This window comes from Lactuca serriola, chromosome 7, assembly GCF_051521515.1.
Source record: "Lactuca serriola cultivar US96UC23 chromosome 7, Lser_US96UC23_V15, whole genome shotgun sequence".
In the NCBI taxonomy this organism is placed as follows: domain Eukaryota; kingdom Viridiplantae; phylum Streptophyta; class Magnoliopsida; order Asterales; family Asteraceae; genus Lactuca; species Lactuca serriola.
The window spans coordinates 202,829,742-202,851,483 of NC_136414.1; the positions used below are offsets into that span (position 1 = coordinate 202,829,742).

At 35.5% G+C, this 21,742-nt stretch overlaps 2 protein-coding genes across 3 annotated transcripts; one reads left to right on the forward strand and one right to left on the reverse strand.

Annotated features, from left to right (window-relative positions):
- The first annotated feature begins 1,499 nt into the window (after nucleotides 1-1,499).
- LOC145060942 (dnaJ-related protein SCJ1-like) lies at nucleotides 1,500-2,135 on the forward strand. Its single transcript, XM_079008276.1, has one exon. The coding sequence runs from the start codon at nucleotides 1,576-1,578 to the stop codon at nucleotides 2,044-2,046; it is 471 nt and encodes a 156-aa protein (XP_078864402.1). The 5' UTR covers nucleotides 1,500-1,575; the 3' UTR covers nucleotides 2,047-2,135.
- Nucleotides 2,136-7,710: 5,575 nt separating this feature from the next.
- On the reverse strand, nucleotides 7,711-13,017 carry LOC145063142 (enhancer of mRNA-decapping protein 4-like). 2 transcript variants are annotated; one of them, XM_079010733.1, is made up of 11 exons: nucleotides 11,993-13,017; nucleotides 11,849-11,898; nucleotides 11,624-11,780; nucleotides 11,327-11,545; nucleotides 11,114-11,242; nucleotides 9,474-11,039; nucleotides 9,273-9,392; nucleotides 9,027-9,197; nucleotides 8,845-8,940; nucleotides 8,408-8,533; nucleotides 7,711-8,180 (listed from the first exon to the last, which is right to left on the reverse strand). In XM_079010733.1, the coding sequence occupies exons 1-11, from the start codon at nucleotides 12,752-12,754 to the stop codon at nucleotides 7,875-7,877; spliced, it is 3,702 nt and encodes a 1,233-aa protein (XP_078866859.1). In that variant the 5' UTR covers nucleotides 12,755-13,017; the 3' UTR covers nucleotides 7,711-7,874. The 2 variants fall into 2 exon arrangements, with proteins under 2 accessions (XP_078866859.1, XP_078866858.1); XM_079010732.1 differs by having other exon boundaries at nucleotides 8,788-8,940.
- Nucleotides 13,018-21,742: the final 8,725 nt, after the last annotated feature.

The window sequence follows — 21,742 nt, forward strand, 5'->3', positions numbered from 1 at the left end:
CCTCCGCCACCACCAGATATGTATTGAGCCTTCTCTCGCTAGCTCTCTCCACCAATCCACTACCGATCTGTTCCTCATATATTGGTTCATCGGAATTTGCAAACACCAAAGCATATCTAATGGAAGAAATCTTTACTCCTCCTTAGATATCGGTTCATCGGAGCCTTCTCTCTCTTCTCTCTCTCTCTCTCTCTCTCTCTCTCTCTATATATATATATATATATATATATATATATATATATATATATCGTCACCTTCCCCCAAAATCTGTAAGAAAACCTTACAAGAACAATCACGTTTTCCATTAGATTTTACCATCTTGAACTTTCAAAACATCATCCTCAACTTTTGATTTTCGAATTCAAGTATCAAGACGTATTCTTTTTGATTTTTGAGTTCAAGACATGCCCTAACTTTTCAAAGTTTAACCTCAATTTGCATCAGATCCACCATTGTTATTCGAGCATCAGATTTGTCATTATTGTTTATCCAAGCTTGATTTTCAAGTTCAAGAAACCCTAACTTCATCAAATTTACCAGTATGCGTGTATGATTTGATCTCCAAGTGTGTGTGTGTGGCGATTTTTGCAGGTGTGTCATTTTCCAGATCTGGTGGTGTTGGTATATGATTGAATTGCTACCACCATTTTTTTAGCAGATTAGAAGATTGTGATAAAATAACAAGACCAATGAATAATGAGAGAGGAAGATAAGTAGAATCTATAAGGCATGAAGAAGAAGACGAGAGATAGAGAGAGCACCAATCTATAAGGTTTTATTATAAATCAATTTAAAAAGAAAACAAAAAAAATCATTAAGAGTATATTGATAATTTCATATAGGTTTAACTATAAAACTTTAAAAGAGTTAATCAAAAGGACCTGTATTGGGACAAAATTAAAACTAAAAGGCTCTTTACGTCCAAGGTTTGCTCCGTAGGACCATCTCAGAAAAAAAAAAGTTTCGTAAAGACCATTTCAAAGAAAAACTGTAAAACTAAAGGATCATTCATGCGACTCACTCTTAGATTTAAGTAAAAGACGGTTTTTTTTTTCTTGAAATTTCGAATTTGTTCTTCGGATTTTGGATTTATTCTTGAAATTCCAGAGTTTTTTTTTCCGAAATCCGAAATTTTAGTCTGAAATTCAGAATATCGTTCCGAAAAATATTTTTTGTGAGTAAAAGTGTTTTTTCTTGGTCCTAAATATCCCATTTCAGACCAAATGATGATTTTGACAAAAGTATTTTATTTTGGTTAGTACACTAAAATGTGGTTAGATTTCTTGATTTCCCATTATTTTTTCTTATTAGCCCTGATGTCGACTCCTCATGAATAACCGTCAATTCAACAGTTTAGAGTAGTAATAATCTTCTAGAAACAATCATATAAATCCAATGACCGCAGAAGGGTAGCACAATGGTCCCACACAAAACCAGTCTCGCAGAAACGAATTTCCCGGCTTCGCGGACCCACCTCCGTCTTTATATAACCCACCCTCTTTACTCTCCACCCTCATCCATCCACACAATCTCTATAAACCCTAAATTCAATTTCAATTTTCATTCAATTCTGATATGATCGGAACCCTAACAACACCTATAGGCGGAATCCCTCTCCGCTTACCTCCTCCCAATTCCACCAGATCTACCTCAAATGTATTTTTATGTGGTGGACGTACCTGTAAAGCCTCGATGCACGCCGTTCTCAACTCGAAGCCGGTGGCTCAACTGAAGCTCAGGAGACCGGAGAGTCTGTACGAGGTATTACGAGTTGAGAGAGACGCTACGCCTACAGAGATAAAGACAGCTTACCGGAGTTTGGCTAAACTTTACCATCCGGACGCTTCCGATTTCAAGCAGCAAGGTGATCGTGATTTTATCGAAATTCACAACGCGTATGCCACGTTATCGGATCCGGAGGCGAGAGCTACGTATGATCTGAAATGGAGCACCGGAGTGCGACGGAAATCAGGATTGTACACGGCGGTCGGGAAGAGACAAGGGTTTTACACCTGCCGGCGATGGGAGACCGACCAGTGCTGGTAGATCTTCTAGGAACCAAAAACTTGTATAGAAATTATTAAAAATATATATTAAAAAAAAGAGAATTAAATAAATCATGTATATTCCATGCCTCCCGTTTCCGGGTCTTCATTTCCTTTTCTATATATATATATATATATATATATATATATATATATATATATATATATATATATATAAACATCATTTTTTTATTATTTATAAAGCCAGTTACTATTTTTTATTTTTTTATTTGGTTTTTAACAGTTTTTTCCGTAAAAACTTGTCAAAGATAAGGGTATTTTCAATAAAAAAATATTTTTTTTATAAAAAGTTAAAATAATACAAGATCTTTTTTGAAAAGAAAAAAAAACAATATAATTCGCGGAACTATTACCAAATTAGGTATGTGGGTGTTTCATGTTTTAATAATGGATGAAGTAATTAAAGAAAAAGTTAAATGCAATAATAATGTATCTTTTCTTTTGAACAGCAATAATAATGTATCTTAGGTTAGACTTTAGAATATATTTTTTTCTTATTTATTTTAGTCGATATACTTTAATTTTAAGAAACAATATAATATAATATATTTTTACATAAAAATAACAAATATATCTATATTTATACTATATTATAAAACATTTTTTTTTATCATATCTTAAATTTTAAAAGGTATAAATTACAAAACCTTTTATACAAATCAATTATACATAAATAAATCATTAATACTTGTAAAAACTAAAAAGTGTGAAGACCTGAATTTGGAATCCTCTCTAATAAATATTTTTTTTTTCAATTGTCAATCTCTCATTCAATTTGTCAAATGTCATTTTATGGTTATTTTAAATTAATTTTTTTTCAATATTATTTTATGAGTTTTTTTATTTTCTTAAATTTCACATAATATTTTAATGTAATAATTGCAATAAATGTAGTAATAAATGGATATTAATTTCACTAATAAACTTACCTTTTAATTTTAAAATTCCCAAAATTAAAACTTATTAGTTTCTTTTCTTTATTTAAATTATTTTTTTAAATTTAAAAGATAAAAAACAATTCCATTATAATAAATCATTATTTTTCTTATTTTCTTATAAATTCAAAATTGTCAAATATTTTGACCTTTATATTTATTTATTTTTTTAAATTAACTCATGTAATACACGGGTCTCACACCTAGTGTTATTAATAAAATTCAATTCGTATCAAAATGACAATTTAAAAATATTGAAAGTCATATATATAAATTAATTTATATTTCTTAAATTAGACATCGTTATCAGTTAATTTACATCAATATTATAAACAAAAAAATATAAATATAAGATCTAAAAACAATTATTTTATTTAAAAATAATATTTTTGATTACTTAATAACTAATAATAAAATTTAATAATTATTTCTCCATAAAAAATGATTCACCATAAAATTTATTTTCATTGTCGCTTTATGTAGTTAGACATTTTAGTACTAACAAAGAAGATGAAAAAGATAGACTGTTAACCTACATTCAAAAAGAAATTGAACACTTTAAAAAAATGTTAATTGAATTTTAACTTCCAGAAAATAAGGATAAAGCAAAAAATTCTAGATTTAACAAGTATTTTTTAGTTTTTTTAATTTAATTTTTTTTTACACTACAACTACAATGACAGGGCCCGTCAATACAAATTGATTTGCTTTCCAGATGACCCAACTTTACTTTCTAAATAACCATTTTTTAGTTTTTTTAATATATATACAACAGGTATAAATTAAATGTTTAGAGGTAATAAAAACGAGTTATAAGTTAAATAATACTAAACCAAAACGGGTAATTTAGGAACATTTCACTATATCAGTGGTTTTACTTAACTCACGACGCTTTCTTTGATTTTCATTGAATATCATGAATAAGATAGTAAAGTTATCGATAAAACATTAACATGGTTGTTGAAGTAAAATAGTTGAGAACATTACAAATATCTGGGTATATATCATTTATTAACAATAAAATATAAGGTTAGATGGCCCATCTTGATTTTTATGTACAATAATTCGCACTGAATTCACATTTTTATATCGAGGCAGAATCATTGAAACCCCACTTTCTTAAAGTAGTAATTTGTAAAGTGTAATGGAAAGAAAGTCAAAACAAACCGCTTTCTTTTTAACCGGACTAAAATCAAATCAGATCGAAACCGGCGGTTCAAGCCAAAAATTATGTGGCACAGTACAAATCGCTTTGAAACCGGTTTGAAAAAAAAAAAAAAATGATATAATCAGAACCCAAAAAAAATCGTATCAACTTTATTTGAGTTTTTTTTTTTTCTGCTGGAAAATACATAAAAAAAAAAAAAGGAAAGTACATCATGAAACATAAAAACATTAAACGCTTTTTATCGAAATTTGGCATCGTTGTTGTCGATTTGATCATTCGTAGCAAGCGTTTATTAACTGTTTGTTGTTTGGATTTAGTCCTCCTCAACCATGTTGCGTATTTCTGCTTCGTAAGCATGCTCTTTTAAGGTAAGTGGTACTAATAATCTCATTGTTATTCCTTATTCGTGTATTGCTTGTTCACCCTCACAATTTCATTTTCAAGTGGTGAAACATTTTGTATCCATTTCACGTTGTCCAAGAAGTCTTTCAAGCAATTGCACATTTCCACCGATAAAGGGATGAATTTGATTTTTTTTTGAACGGCTGATTTATATAAAACATCACTAGCAAGAAGCTGGGAAAAATTTCAAGGAAAATTTGATTCCGAAGTTACCATAAAAGCTTGGTCGGTTCATAGATCACAAGCGGCTAGAATTGAAAATTGGGATTCATTTTCTTTCCACTAGCCAAAAAAATCCAAACTTTCAAACTCTTGTATGCTTATATGTTGCAAAAATCGGATCCAATGTATCATTCAAGCTCGCTACTAATGTGCCTTTCTAGCTCACTAGGATGTTAGTTTTGATATTTTCATTTCTTAAAGTATTATATAGTCAAATTGTTTGACCATTATCATGGAAGTTGATTCGGATACTTTTGTCGTATCATGTCATGAATGGTTATTGAATAAAAACATTGTTAAATTTAGATATTTCTTTTGATAAAAAATCTTAGTCTTTGTCTAATAAACCAAAATCGTAAGAAATGTTGTAAAGTAATGTTTTAGCCCTACCATATTTAAGTGTTGTTTCTTTTTTCTAAAAAATCATTTCTAACCACTTATTGTTGCAGTGCTGCTAGAATAAAAACATTATTAATATTTCTTTTGATAAAAAATCTTGGTCTTTGTCTAATAAACCAAAATCGTAATAAATGTTGTAAAGTAATTGTTTAGCCCTACCACATTTATGGGTTGTTTGTTTTTTCTAAAAAATAATTTCGGACCACTTATTGTTGCAATGTGCAGCACACATGCAACACTTGGCCCTTCGTAGCTGTTTGTTTTTCATAAGACTTCTGACTTAAAATTGATGCGTGTGTACTGCGTGGCGCAACACTGGACCCTCTGCTTCAAACCTCTTCACATCTTACTTTGACTTATTACAGCAGTCTACAGAGGTTAAAAAACAAACAAATTTTTTATTACATGTTACAGTCATTTGGTCCCCTTTTTCTGCTACAAAGGGTTTCAGAGGTGGTCCGCACACTTAAGGATATATATATATATATATATATATATATATATATATATATATATATATATATTATAAATTTTTGTTTTCATCTGTCTAGCTTTCACAATTTGTTCAAACATTTCATCTCTCATTTCAAACTCGTTTAATTTCGACATATTTAAAAGATTTGGTTTAAAACTAAACAGCTTGTAGGACAATGAACTAATAAAAAAGGTAGTTTTTTCAAAAACTCAAAGCATTTCAGTTATATGATAGTTGACCAACTTGACTCCAAATATATTACAATTTGAATTACACCGAGTAGGTACGTCCCAGTTCTAACCTAACCATAAGACATTTATATCGGCACAAAACTACATATATTTATGATATCGAGCATTACCAAAACAATAAGCATCACAAAGCATTTACTTGAAAGTTTTTTTATGTGTAAATACATTTTAGTTCGTCTTGCACAACCAAATTAATAATATGTGTAACACATCGACTGTGGAAAGAAAAAAATTTCTTCACAAATTGGTTTATATTTTTTAGTTGTCCTTGTTATGAGTTTATTGGATACATTATCAAAGGATATAGGAAAAATTGTCTTTTAATTTATAATTTTTTACCATGTAATCTAAAACTTTAAATAAATTTTATCCGGTTTGTGGACATCCAAACAATTCAAAGGTAATTGTTGGCTTCATCATTTGCCAAATATTGGGATTTACCAAATGCAAGGTAACACAAGGGAACAAATCCAATGAACCATGGAGAACTGTCCAAACATCACAAGTTACATTATATCTTGTAATCCTAAAATCATTTTATTTTTTTAGCAATTTTCCATATATTTGTACAATAGTGTCTAAGAGTCTAACATCTTACATTCCAATAACTCGTTTGAAAAGTCTCTTGGATGAGTCTTGTCAATTGTAGATCGTCGAAATGGTCGAAAGATACTTTCTTGAATCACAAACTTCACCATCCTTTCTCAAACCAAACTTGTGTCATAATACCACCATAGAGTATCATCATTTACCGTTGTTTGATCATGCTCGGTAACAAATTTCAAATTTCATTGTTGTCGAGTACAAAACTAAATGATTTTTCAAAGTTATGTTTTCATCTTCCTTAAAAAAGTATCATATTTCTTGCATCGCACTTTGTTTGGACTTTGGATTGCTCGACATAACATAAAAATCATAATTGTCCCGAATGCGTTTGATTGAAACAACCGTAATATTAGTTGACGAAGCTCCAACACTAACGAAATATTGTGATTGCCACATTCGGATGCCATTGCTAGAAAATGTTTTTGAGTGGCTTAATTAAACTAACATATCTAGTACAAATGGTACAAATGTATACTATCAAATAAGGGGCAAAATGGTCATTTAGGCAAAAAAAAAGAGAGGCTAAAAACAGCATATAAGCTCCCAAAACCCAAAAAGCAGCTCAATTCTTACTATTTGGAAAGAAAAAAAACAAACAAACAAACAAATTGGAACCGGATTTTCTAACCAGTTTCCCTCAGACTGTTCTAAATGAGCCGAAGGTCAAACCTTTATAACCGGTGCGGGTCAGATTAGGAGTTGACCTATTTTTTTGCCCACCTCTAGAGTCTAGGTGAACCCGAAACTCGCCCAAGTAGAGGTCTGGTCTGGTCAAAATCGGCCCAAAAAGCCAAATTAAATCTAGAAGTTATAAAGATAGGACCAATGAGGGAGTCCAATTACCAAAAATGTTTACTAAAGCCATAGTATCAATCTGGTCTGAAATCTAGTCCCCTAATGTGCATCTCTGTTATAAGTCATTTCCTGAAGTTTTTTGACTAAAATTGTTCACAAACAACATATTATAGACCAAAAAAGAGCAACCGAATTATGCTTATGGCGAGAGGTTAAAACATAAACTTAGGTTGAGTTTCGCAAACTAATTGGCAACACATAAATGATATTCAGATTTTTGTAGGTATATTTCGAAAACTCTTGGAAAAATGACTCATGAGTTTTATAAAAAAAGCTAGCTTTAAGTTATTTTAGTGGTAGCATTACCAAAACACTAAATTGCAAAAAAAAAAAAAAAAAAGTCAGAATTATCAATACATAAAAAATAAATGTCAATTTTCTAGAGAAAACAAAACAGAGGTAAAAAAAATATCCAATTCTTGGGTACAAAAATCCAAATAACTTTGTACAAAACAAAAGATTCCTGAATCTTAAATGAAATTACTTACATCATTATTACATGGTCCGAAGTGTAGAGTTGACAAGCCTCATAACAACACGTATGCTTGACAGCTCAGCAACGGAAGTCGTGGGAATACTCGATTGATGGTTCATGATTGAATACACCTGTTCAAATATCGGCCTCACATGCATCGCGATGATCCCATCCGTTGGTTTGATCGCCACCACTACATCCATCATCCATCCAAGTTTCCTAGATGTATCGTTCCCGATATCACATGCCAACTGCTGCAGTAATGACAGTAATACCCCTTGGCTCAAAGGTACAGGATTACTCGTTAATATCCCCTGTAAATCCACCTATTTTTCCCAACAAAAATCAAAAATCACCACAATTTCATATATAAATATATGTAGACTTACTTTTAATGGCTGATAAACCAAAAGTAGTGATTTTACTTGGAAAATGGACCAAAAACCTCACTTCAGATGAGGACGAAAAATGCAAGAGAAAACATATTGGGACCAAAATTGCAAGAATCAACTATACTCGGGGACCAAAAATGTAATTTAGTATTAGAATATACCTGTGAGCATAACCAGGAAACGATCCGTACATCACTTCTTTGAAGGGCGGAAGTAAAAGCCTCCTCGTATTTGTGCTCGTATACTAATCTTGATAGCTCTTTTGTTGGATCCACTGGTGCTTCCATCTATTTAAAAAAAAAAAAAAAAGTAAAAATATGGGTAAATAATATTTGTTAGGACAAAGTGTTGTATACATATGGTTTGTTTCTTTTCTAGTAAACCGTCTTAAAGAGACTAAATGACCATTTAACCCTTATTTCACAATATTCATCAATTATTACAATATTCATCGATCCCAATGTGATAGATAGCTGGGAGGAAAAATGAAGAAGGGCGACCCCTTGGGCTACATTTGGACATGGTGAAAAAAAAAAAAGACCTTCTCATGGAAACCACTGTTGGGCCCGTTGCTGATTTGGCTTAATAATGGATTTACCGATTTTGACCCTGCAAGAGCCACCAATTTCCGTTGACCATCAGTCAACTCACTGGTCAATGTTTGAGTTATCGATGATGCTGAATTGATAGTATCCTGAAGAAAGAAAACAAGAATTAACATCAAAGAAGCAAAAAAAAAAAAAAAAAAAAGGAAGGAATTGTGTTTTCTACTTTTCTTACCCTCAAAGCAAATGCTAAAGGCGAATGTATAGATTCAACTTGCTGATGAGCTGCGGTTGTATGGTCAACCATTCCTTTTTGAAATGTGGAGTCAATTTGGTCAAACATGGTTTTGCAGGACATCTCGAAAGCAGGAAGAACAGAAGCTTCCATACTACTCTTCAGTGCTTCCTGGAAAAAACATTTAGATTTTAAAAAACAAAACTCATCATTTTAGATTCTTGAAAGATCTATTGTATCACATACCTGTAAAGCTTGTTTTCCAGATGTTTGAAATTGGACTTGAATTTGCCTTGAAACAGTTGCTTCAAGCTTGGTATTAACTGTTTTTTCCAACTGATTTACAGCCTTATCACCTATGCCTCTCTGCATGCAAATTTAGACTTTAAATTAGATTTTTTCTTATTTAATATTTTAAATGAGAACTTGGATGTTAAAATCAGTTACCTGGAAAGCCTCGGAGACAGCTGTCGTGACTGCCTTTTCGATAACTGGAGTAACAGATCGTCCGACAGCGGGCCCCACTGCAGCCATTTCCTTCTTCAAGATTTTCTCGGATGATGTAAGCAATTCCTTGTGACTGTTTGCAGCTGACGTGGCGACCTGCTGATAGCGTTCCCGGTTTGACTTTTCCTGTTTTGCAAACTCTTCTTGACAACGCGCCAGGTAAGCATCAGAATTGGCTTTATGAATTTTCTCCATGGTTTTCCCGATTCCCGCCTCGATCCTTTTTCCTTCTTTTGTAATTGGGCTCCCAACCACCACCGGAATCTGTTTCTGGATTTCCTTTTGACTGCTCAGAATTTGACCAATTGCTTCTTGCATTGACTGAATTTGTGAAAGGATGCTCAAACTCAAACTCCCACCTAATTCATCACACGAATCGGTTGACTTCAACACGCTTTGAGCATTCTTTCCCTTTTTCTTTTTTGATTTTGATGTGGGACCCACAGGAACAGCCGACTCAATTTCCATGTCTTGAACATCATCCAGAACATCTGAAGTTTGATCCGCCACCTCATCAAGTTGTTTCAGCTCGTAAGTCTCCCGTGCCATATCGATTCCGAGTCCCGATGCCTGTGACGAGAATAATTTTGACTTTTCCTTCGCCTCGTCAGCATTTTGACTCGTTCCCATTTCACCCACAACCTTCACCTCCACCTCAGCATTCTGCGTATCTGGGTTGACCGCCACGTCATGTGTTACCTCTGTAACATGATTTATTTCAGATGATGACGTGGCCATCAATTCAGCAGGAGTCACTAGATGAGTCGGATGCATAAATTTAACAGTTCGATCATCTTTAACAACTTTACTTTCATCAATCCTTGTATCATCATCCAGCGAGGGCGTATTAGCCAAATTTGAATTAGAAGTTTCCAGAATCTTCAGATCCTCATAACCGTTTACTTGCTGACGTGGCTCAAAACCGCCAGATGGAGTTCTCAGGTCAGAAACATTTCTAGATAACTTAGGGCTTGAAGAAACTGGTGGTGACAAAACACAAGAAATATCAGTCTCATTTAGGGAAGAGGCGGAAGCTTCCGCCAATGGCATGTCATCCAATTTGCTTTCCAAACCAATTTTTTCATCATAAAATGGAGGTGGTAGGCATTGAGACAAGTCCAAAGCATATTGCTGAATGGCTTGTGTTTGGACACAATAAACCTGAATGATGTGTTCCCCATGTGGTAAGAGATCACTAGTGCCAGTGAAGCTCAAAATTGGCATAGTGACAGTGAATTCTGCAATGTAATCCATCCGGGTGGATTCCGGGTTTGGACCATAATCCAGGTGGACAGCATAAATAGCATTTTTCTTGGCATTTGCTAATAAGAGAAGACCGGATTGAGATAATGCAACAACTTGATTGAAGAAGGAATCTTCAGTTCTTGTTTCAGAACTCTTCAGTTCCAATGTTTGAGTACAATGCCATGAGTCAGCATCACTAGGAAGCAACCATCCTTCTTCACTTTCTGAAGCCCATATTTTCATTTCACGGTTCAAGGGACCCTGCAGAGTATCAGAATGAGCAAAAGGAAGGGCATTTTGGGTATTTTCAAAGGAAAAGGTTTCATAGTGCATACCCCGGTGATCAGTATGATGTGATCTGGGCGATGAGGGGCAGTCAAGAATGTAACAGAGTTGACCGGAAGACCATCATGTGGCCTCAGCACTGCAATTGGAGATGATTTACGGTCTTCCCAGATTTTGATCTGTTTAAACAACATAATGTTTTACATGAAAAACTTAAAAAAGGGTATTGTAGTAATTTTGTATAGTTATTGAATAGAACTTACTGTTCCATCTACTGAAGCAGAAACCAAACGAGTGGTCATCCATTGGCACATTGATAAATCTGTCACTTCACCATCATGTTTGCCAACAAACTGAATTCCATCAATCAACTTGTCAACATGGCATCTGAGTGGTTCATCTGCAGAATATGTTTCACCTCTCCCAATCTTTGTAGTATCAAATCTAAGTATGCGATTTCCAATTCCAACTACAAGAACCTCCTGCATTATATGAAAACATTCAAATTTTCTGCCATAACAGAAATGGAAGCACACGATGTATTGGAAAAAAAGCTTTACTTGTTTATGGCAGTGCCAACAAACTCGAGGATGAACAGGTTCTCCTTCTCCTGCAATTTGGACGGCTGTAACTATCTTTCCTGTAATTTGTGGCTTATCATCTTCATCGGGTTCTTCTGTAATCTTCCATACGTAAACTCGTCCATCCATGCTTGCACTGTGCGCAATAATTTCAGTATAACGACATGATACAGTAGGATAAATAAACTATAAAGGAGATTCTACCTAGCTAAAAGGTGAACATCTTCCGCAAAGAAAGCCATATCTGTAACCCTCTGAGAACGAAAGATAAATTGTTGCTATGAATAGATTCGAGGAAAAGTAAGAGGTTCGTTATAATCTACTGAAATAGTTAAGAAAATAACGAACCTGAGCAAGACCTTTAAGCAGTGATCTTAATGCAGTGTTTATATTAAGAACCCTGATAGTTCCCGGTTTCAAACCATAACATATATAAGTCTTGTTAACAGCAATCTGACGACCGACCACTAGACAAGGATCTGAACCATACTTGGTGATGGGAGTGACCTCAAGTTGAGGCTGAATCTCTCCAGGCAACCTAACATCTATGTCATAAACAACGCGATCACCGACTAAATGCCGTCCCTTGGGTAGCTTACTGCTCGACATACGCGATGGACCGGTCGATGAAGGGAGCATAGGGTTAAGATTAGGGTTAGGTAAAGGGATGGATGATTGGGAAGGAATATCGGGAATGGAAGGCGGTGGGGCGCTTAAAAGAGCCATGAGTCGAGCTCCATGGTTAGGGTTCGTGTTTTTAGGGCTGGGAGGTTGAAGAGGGGATGTCGGGTAAGGAAGTGATCGCTGGTGTTGCAAATTAGAAGGCAAATGATTCTCTGGTGGTGGTTGTTGTTGAGGGTGGAAAGGGGGTGGTGGGATATGAAATTGATGGTGGAAAAGAGGGTTAGTTTGAGGAGGGTGGTAAGAGTATGGACCTCCGGTAACCGTGGGTGGAGGATACGAAGCGGCGGAAGATGGTGGAGGATAAGGATGATTAGGGTTTTGTAGGGTTGGTGAAATCGGTGGTGGTGAAGAAGAAGGGTTGAACAATCTTTGAACATCAAATGGAGCTCCACCTGGTTGTTGATTTTGATTTCCAGGGGAAGCCATCAATCAAATCACCAGGGCCAATAACAACAGTTTATTGGTTCGATTATTAAATACGTGAGGGTATTAATCGATTGGGATCTGAATTGATGGGCATAGAATGTGAATCTTGGGGATCCAGATCTTTCTTTATGGATTGTGCTTCGTTCGACACTCCAGTGTGTGTGCTATGGAGTGAGATTGGGGACGTTGACAGTGATTTTGACTTTTGGGAGACAAAACCCCATGATGAAGATGGCTAAATTATACTTTTCCTGTTTACAAAAAGCTCCACCACATTTCAAATCATTAGGCTCCTAGGGATGGTCATTGTCAATTTGCCACTACAACAAGTAAATGTTAGCCACGTGGTTTGTAGCGGTGAAGTCATATGCAGCTGGAGCGGAATCCGTAGCGGCGACATTTGATGATTACGGGTGTGTTTGGCAAAAGTAGTTGTTAGCCGTAAGCGGGTAGCGGTTAGCTGGTAGCGTGTAGCAGGTAGATGGTAGTAGGAAGCTGTAGCTTTTATTTGTTACATGAATGTTTGGCAAAAGTAACTGAAAGCTTTTGAAATATATAAAATTACATAAAAGGACAATATATTAAAAATAAATAAATATATAAATATAATTTTAAGGAGAATTATGGAAATTGATTTCAAAAGCTCATGAGCGTTTTGTTAAACGCTACATGAAGTAGTTTTTAGAATCGGAGCGTTTTGTTAAAACTAAAAACTAAACGTTCGTACTACCAAACGAAGCTTTTTGTTTAAACTATAGCGTTTTATCAAAAGCTAAAAGCTATAAGCTCCTAAACGCTTCTAAAAGCTCCGTGACAAACACGCTCTATATGTATTTTGTGTCGTTGTTATAGCTGGCGTTGTTATTAAAGACTTTTGACTCAAATTCGTGTGATTGATGATCGAAGAACCTTACCCATTGATTAAATTTTCAATCAAACGACTGGCATCTCTCCTTGTGCATTCTATTTGTGGCAACATCAACAACTGCGACATTTGCCACCGCTAATGCCCAAAAAGAATTGATCGTGAATATTACCTCCATAATCGTCATTTGTCGTCGCTAATGTTTGGCGTCGCCGCTAAACCCTAGCTATCCTTAGATCGTCTTTTCCCATTTTCCTGATTACGCAATATGTCTCACTTATCCCTACTCTATGGTAAGCATGTAAATCGATTTAGAACCGGTCAAGAACCAAAAACTGAATAAGTCATAAACTAATAACTAAATACCAATAATTGATTCCAATTGTTTTCAATTTCAGTTCAGTACCACCCCCACATGCCACCGACCACCATTGGTTTCAACCACCTCCGTCGTGAACCACCTATATTTTGTCTTTATTTTCATTTTGAAAGTCGTTCTCTATCTCCAGTGACGAAGACGATTAACATCACCAGTAGTAGCCGCAGCTCATCGCCTGTTACATGCCAGATTTTAACCACTATCGACGTGAACCACCTTTATTAAGTCCTTAACATCTTTCTTTCTTTCTCATGTTTTTTTTATTTTGCTTGAAAGCTAGTGATTTGTTTTAATATGCTTAAATGTAAAGTATTCAATTAATATATGCTTTTAATTATATAATATATTAATTGTAAGACTCATTTGTGAACAGTTCTTCATTGTTAGTGGTTGTTTTTTTTTTCTGCAATATTCGTTTTTGCACAAGATTTATTTATTTTTTTAATATATATTAAATATTTTCTGCACTTAAAGGGCACCGTCTCTATAGTCCAATAAGTTGGTCTTTGTGTCCATACACGTGTTCCTTTTTCCATAGATTGAAACTAAAATCGGATCATTCCCACCGCCTCCTTCACGGTATCAGTGCAAACATTTCCCTCTATCCATCTATAGTTTTCCCACCACCGCTTCTTACATCGATTTCTAGAAGAGCACATTTTCTTCATATCTTTTTATCCGTCTCTTCGCCACGACGTTACCAGCATTGAAGAACGACCACCCCCACTCCTTTAAATGACGTCGCCCAACACCGTTCCCCCCCCCCCCCCCCCTTTCCTCCTCCGCTGCCAACGCTCTTGGATTTCCCATCATTGGGTTACTTTATATGTGCTCTACAACCCCTTTTCTTATTTTATAGGGTTTTTTTGTATGTCTTAGCTGTTAAGATCGACACCATCACGGCAACAGTCATCGCCAGCAGAAACCATAGCCTTAGCAACTGAGTAGCGCGATCAAACTCTGATTTTTTTACCCCGCGTCTAATTTCATCGGGACCTAATATCTAATGTTTTAGGTTATGGTTGCATTTTTTGTGATTGGTGGTTTGCAGCTACCCCATACGTGAGCACTTACCAAATGATGAACATATTTTTAATTTTGAAAGCAAATTGTGATTTCTGTAAAAGATGTTTTTATTTAAAATAGGATGTAGATGGTGCAACTCCAAAGGCAGGTCGAAAACCAGTGACGTGTCTTACTCAATGTGCCTAATATGAGGTGATGATCATAAATACTTTTCTTCTAATCCATTTGATGTTTTCACACTCAAGAATTATTTCTTAAAGTCCACTAGATTCTGGTGTGGGATTGTTGGGCGGACACTAAAACATATAATGTTTTTTTTGGTCAGATTGTCTTAAATATTTGTATTGGTTCGTCATATGCGCTAAACAAGAAGAAATTGATAGGATCTGTCACCTATCATATAAGAAAAGGAGTGATTGTCGCGTCGCAATTTTCCAGACACACACCCTTACACAGTTGTTATTCATCGACTATAAATGGTAATTTTATTAAATAATTCCTTAGCTTCTTAAGCACAGGTACAAAAGAAATGATTTTATCTATTTCTTTTTGGTCTTTTGGATTTTACTTCTCGCTTAATTCTTTAAGTATAAATGATAAATCGTTTGAATGATTGTTGAAGTAGTAGCCTAGACCCAGTGAATCTCTGAGTTCGAAGTTCCAAGGATCCGAGTTTTGAGACTCCAGGTGATTTATTTACTGAGTAATCCAGTATGTTCTGCAAGTAGGCTATTAAAGAGTGTTAGTTTTAGGGAATTTGCTAAATTTGTGTGTTCATGTTGTGACAACCCGAAACTTTTTTCCGTTATTATTATCCAGTTTCTGTTAATAAACTTTGAGTTTTTATTAAATTCCGATAAATTTCTTGGTTTGGGAAAGGCTTTACGTTTTAAATAAATAATATGTATTTTACACAAAGTCGGAATAAACCGGAAATCACGCGAAAACTCGAAACTTCTGTCGAAAACACCGAGTTCACGGCCAAGACGAGTTTACGGTCGTAAACTCGTGTACGGCCGTAAACCCGTTTACAGTCGGTGCCAGGTGGACCCCACCACCGACCCCACCCCCCAGCCTATAAATACCAGACCCCCACCCTCATTTGAACCTTCTTGGCCGAAAACATCCATTTTCTCTCTTCAACTCTCTTGACCGTAAACACCAAAAAGCCCTCCTTTCACCCAAAAAACGCCAGAAATCGTCATTTGGGCCCGTATGGGAGCCTCTGGAACACTTTTTCGTCAAAACAAGCACCCTTGTTCTTGAGTTTACGGTCATAATCCTTCAGATCTTAAAAAGCTGCAAACTCAGTTCACGGTCGTAAACCCAGTTCTCGCCCGAAAACTCCATTCATGACCGCAAACCTTGTTCACGACCGCAAACCCAGTTCACGGCCATAAACCCCAGATACGGCCGTAAACAGCTCTTTAGTGGGGAAAAGTCTGTTTCCTCAATTCAACCAAGTCCCGGTAACATTCCTTAACCAAAACCAAGTGTCTATTTAACACTTTATCTAACGAAATCGTTATTTAGATACATATATGTATTTATTGATATTAGGATTCCGTTAAGTGTCACGTGCGTCGACTCAAGGATCTTCCAGTTTAATCCTTTGCAACCAACAAACTGTGAGTTCATACCCCTACGCTTTTATAGTTTTTTAAACGTTTTCGGGGGGAATACAAGCCAAACATACACGTTTTCACAATTTAAAAACTGATGCAGTTACAACGATTTGCATCAAACATTTAGATACTTTGTCCCTTTTGTAATATGCGGAGCATAAGGGACGTTTTTTAAACATAATTGCATAGTTTTCAGAACAGTACATGAACCTAACATACCAGTCAAACTATAATAGGTATAGTTTGGGAAATTCATTATCAGTTTTACAGATTCAAACTACGTACAAGGTTGAACACATAAACTATGATAAATTTAGTTTATCCATTAATATATACATAAAACAAGAGTATTAAGCTAAATAATTATTTTGCGTATAATTATTTATACTCTACACCTTATACAACGATTTCGAATACGAGAACAACAAGAACAACACGTAAACTAGTTAATACAGGATTGTGAGACCTTTTTTCACTATGCCCTTCGGGGTACCAGTAAATCCTCACATTTAGTATAACCATAGTCTCCTGGAGGGAGAGCGTGAAATTTGTGAATAGATTTATTTGGGACCGACAATCCCACACCTGAACTATGAGCTACAGTTAGGCGGGCACGCATGGGGTGACAAATTTTGTAATCGTATGACGCCTGAAGAAACGTCAAGGAGGTCACCGATCATATTAACATGGTTATACGACTCACAATAAGTATAAACTAACCTTGTTTATGAGATTTTCCTTCTTCAATTGTTTTATTTTCATTAATAAGACTACTCACTTCTTACTGGAGGGTATTCCAGGGATACAACCTTTGGTTTTATTTTAAGCAATAAAACTACTTTACTTACTAGCGGTAACCAGGGTTTTCGATCAAAGTATACTTTACTTACTGGTGGTAGCCAGGGTTTTCGAATAGAATGTACCTTACTTACTGGCAGTAGCCAGGGTTTTCGATCAAAGTATACTTTACTTACTGGTAATAGCCAGGGTTTTCAAACGTAACGCATTTTACTTACTGGTGATTAACCAGGGTTCGATACAAATGATATTTTACTTATAAAGAAAAGAAATCATTTGTACAAATTCAACGACTAGTTTTCAATACCAAAAACATGCTTATGAACTCATCAGTTTTATGCTGATACGTTTTCAAAATTGCTTGTATTTTCAGGACAACGACAGACAGGTACCTTTGCCAGCTTTTGAAGAAGACGGAGCATTTTGGAGTCTCGTCTTTATCTTTTGATACTTTTGATGTATACAAACTATGTTTTCAAACATATGTAAATATTCATATTGTAATGTAATGGTTGTGTTTACTTTGATTACTATGATATGATTGTTGTGATACTACGCATGACGTCACCCGCCCCCAGGCATTTCCGCCGTTTGTTTCAGACGGTTCGGGGGTGTGACACATGTCTTCTAGGATTGTTTACATTGTATACTACGTTATTGGAATAAACATCCATTTTTACTTCCAGATCAAGTATTCAATAACTATTAAAAGTCATAATATTAAAATATTATACCATTTTTTACATAACGTTCATTACATTTTCCATCTTTTCAGATGCACCGTTAAATATGATACTTCATTTTGAATGGGTTACTGCAGAGGTCACATGTGACCGGTTCTTATCAATATGATTGTGTGGTTGGCTTCACAACCACACTCTAACAGGTTCTTCGTTCTCTTTTTTTTTATATTTTAATTTTCTAACAACGATGAGAGGAGGAAACTAACTGGTGAAATGAACCGATTTCTTAGGCTTTGTTTTTAAGCGGAATCCAAATGAGTAAAACTATCATTCAACTTGACCACACTCTAACAGGTACTTGATTATCTTCCTTTTATATTTAATTTTTTTAACAGAGAAGAGACGAGGAAACTAATGGGTGAAATAAACCAAATTCTTATGGCTTCTTTTCAACTGGAATCCAAATGAGTAAAACTCTCAAAATTTGGAATTATATTTTCTACTTCTCCATAAATTAGAAAACCTTAAAAGGGAAAGTTCTTTGAATATGTTAATGGTAACCATAAAGGTTAGCATGAAATTTCTTGAAATTCCACCAATGAGGTTGCTATCTTTTAATAAAAAGAATTTAAGCAAGTAAGTTTAAATCTTGTATTATTACTATTAATTACTAATTAAAAAACAATTATTAGTTTGGAATGAAAATTAGACATATGACTATACGTAAAAACCAATTATTTAAGTGTAGGAGGTTTGGTGATTAAGTGGGTGTGAAAGAGAAGACTTACCGGTAAAAAGGGAATGGTGTGGATGTTTACAACAATGCCTATGGAGCTGCATGTTATTTGATTACATGTTTGGGTCATCTCAAACAATCTTGAAGGTAATCATCGGTTTCTTTTTTGCTCCAAACCAAATGGGTGTTTTACAACTTCTTAACCTCTTTATATTTTCTGCAGGTGGTATGAAGATAGAAAAGATTGCTCTGGGAATAATTGATAGCTTGAATTTATTTAACTTTTCAAGTTCTTAACCTCCAAACCAAAACGACTTAGATCCAACTCCAAAAGCCATCAAGACTTCAAGATAGACCATGAGGTCATAGATCTGGACTTAAGGGACTAAATGATCACGTAAAGTCTTAAACTTTATCCACATGCATGGCCATAGAAGCTTCAAAAGACCAAATTGAAGGGTCATGTAAATGGTTTGGGCTAGGCTTAGCATGTGATTTGATTTGGTTCATGTCTGTATTTAAATTTGTGTCAGTTTTGTGTTTTGAGGTGTTTACGACCGTAAACGTGTTTACGGCAGCAAACTTCGTTTGTGGTCTTTGTCTAGTATAAATAGTCTACGTATTTGTCTTGTTGGGGGTTGGATGCTCTAGATGTTTACTGCATGTCCTTGAGTTGTACCTGACGATTTCTAGTGTTTAATCGTGTGCAAGCTCAATTCATTCATCTTATTGTGTTATTCTCGATTCATGTTTGTTTGATTATCAGTTTTAGATCCATAATCAGACCTAACAATTGCTATCAGAGCAGTAAACTGATATCAAACTCATCCGATCGAGATTTTGTGTGTTCAAGTTGTTATTCTCACCGTTTGATCATTAGATTCTGCGTTCTAGGCGTTGGAGGAACTATTTTCGTCTGGAAAATACGAATTTTAAAGGCTAATTGAGAGTTTACTGCCAGCCGTGTACTTTGTTTACTGTCCACTTAAGAACCGTAATCTCTAAATATTCATACACCGTAAACAAGTTTGAAGAACAGTGAACCCATAAACCGTAAACTCAGTTTACGGTCGCAATCACTTCAACCGTAAACCTAGTTTGCCTAGTTTACGGCCGTAAACGTCTGCCTGGTCTTATCAACCGTAAACTCCTTTGGAATTGTTAAATCACTTTAAATTTCAAATGGATTCTCAAACTCATTTTCAATAACTTGATGTTGTTATGGGGACTACTACACGCATTCCGAGGTTGATGTCTGCTGAAGGTTTTCCCAAGTGGAAATACAGAATTGAGAAATACATCAAAATGAAAGATTTCAAGATCTGGAGAAGTATCCTTAGAGGCCCTGTCAGAGTCACGATGACAGTTGGAGGTCAGTTGATTGACAAAGCCATTGAAAACTACACTGATGAAGAGTTTGAACTGGTTGAAGAACAGGAGAGAGCATTGGCTACTTTAACCATGGCATTATCTCCTGATATTGCTCAAGGTTTTCGTGAATACTCTTCTGCTAAAGCTCTATGGGAAGCTCTTATTGAGGTCTACGAGGGCAATGAAGATATGAAAGAAAGTCGGCAGGACATGTTAAGACAAAAATTTAACATGTTTAACTACATTCCAGGAGAAACCCTTGAGGCTCAATTGCAAAGGTTCACCGCTCTCACAACTGACATGAACATTTCAGGGATCTTTTTGTCCAAGTCAGAAATCAACAAGAAACTTTTGAATGCACTTCCTCGATCATGGGATATGAATGTTGCTGTAATTAAGAAAACCAAGGACTTGATCCGTCTCACTCTTGCAGTGATCACGGCAGTCATCAAAGCCTGTGACATTGATGACAAACAGAGAGAAATCAACCATATGAATTCATATTCTACTGCAAACCTTGGTGTTTCATCCAACAATGCAGCACTATCATCCTTCATGACTTCCTCAGGTCAAGCTTTTGCAGTTCAACAACCTCAGACTCAAACCTTCAATGCTGCAACATCCATCCCTCAACATCAACCTTCAAGTGTGCCATCTCCACAAACTATTCCTGCTCCCAATATGTCAATCAAAGTCTCCTCTTCAAACACCAAAGAATCTGATGAAAATTTGGCTCTAGTCACTAGGCTAGTTAATTGTTACAATGCCTTTGTAGCCGGAGATCGTCCACCTCAGATATCCTTTGCTGACTTGGACCAAATACAACCCGAAGATGTGGAGGAAATGGACATTACTTGGCAGATTGCCATGACTGTCTTCAGAGCCAAACAATTCGCCAAGAAAATAGGGAAAAACAACTGGGCTATGAATGCTAACAAAAAGGTGGGATTCAACAAAAGTATGTTGAGATGTTTTAACTGCCACGAGCCGGGTCACTTTGCTCGTGATTGCCTGAAGCCAGATCGCAGAGTCAACAACAACCGACAGATTGGTGCACTGGGAAACAATCGTGCAGGAGCTACAACCAATGGAGAGACAGCTATGGTTGCTCAATTATTTGATTGGGAGGATCAAATTCAAGCCTTAAACATCACAGGGTCAGAGAATGCTCATCTAGCTCAAATTGATGATGCTGCTTCAAAGAACAATGATGCTGATCCCGAGGCAGAGATGATGGAACTGCAGCTTGCCCTAATGGTTTCCACCTCTTCCGAGCCCAAGAAAAACGAGGTAAATCTACCGTGCTGTTCTTTTGCCTGCAAAGAATATGTTACACTTCTTCGCAATGAAATTCAAACCTTACGTAGACAAGTAGAGGACCTTAAATATGAGGGTTATCAACTTAAGAAGGGACAGAAACCACTTAAGGCCCAACTAGAAGCCAAAACAAAAGATTTTAGAAAAATTCAATCAGAATTCTGTGAAAAGTGTGAAATTTATGATAA

What these genes read in the sequence shown, in the direction of transcription:
- LOC145060942 (XM_079008276.1), top strand. Translation starts at nt 1,576, where the DNA reads ATGATCGGAACCCTAACAACACCTATAGGCGGAATCCCTCTCCGCTTA.
- LOC145063142 (XM_079010732.1), bottom strand. Translation starts at nt 12,754, where the DNA reads ATGGCTTCCCCTGGAAATCAAAATCAACAACCAGGTGGAGCTCCATTT. An exon ending in ACATCATACTGATCACCGGG is followed by an intron (nt 11,040 to 11,113) that starts GTATGCACTATG and finishes GATACTCTGCAG; the next exon opens with GGTCCCTTGAACCGTGAAAT. An exon ending in ACAGTGGTTTCCATGAGAAG is followed by an intron (nt 8,534 to 8,787) that starts GTCTTTTTTTTT and finishes TTTTTTAAATAG; the next exon opens with ATGGAAGCACCAGTGGATCC.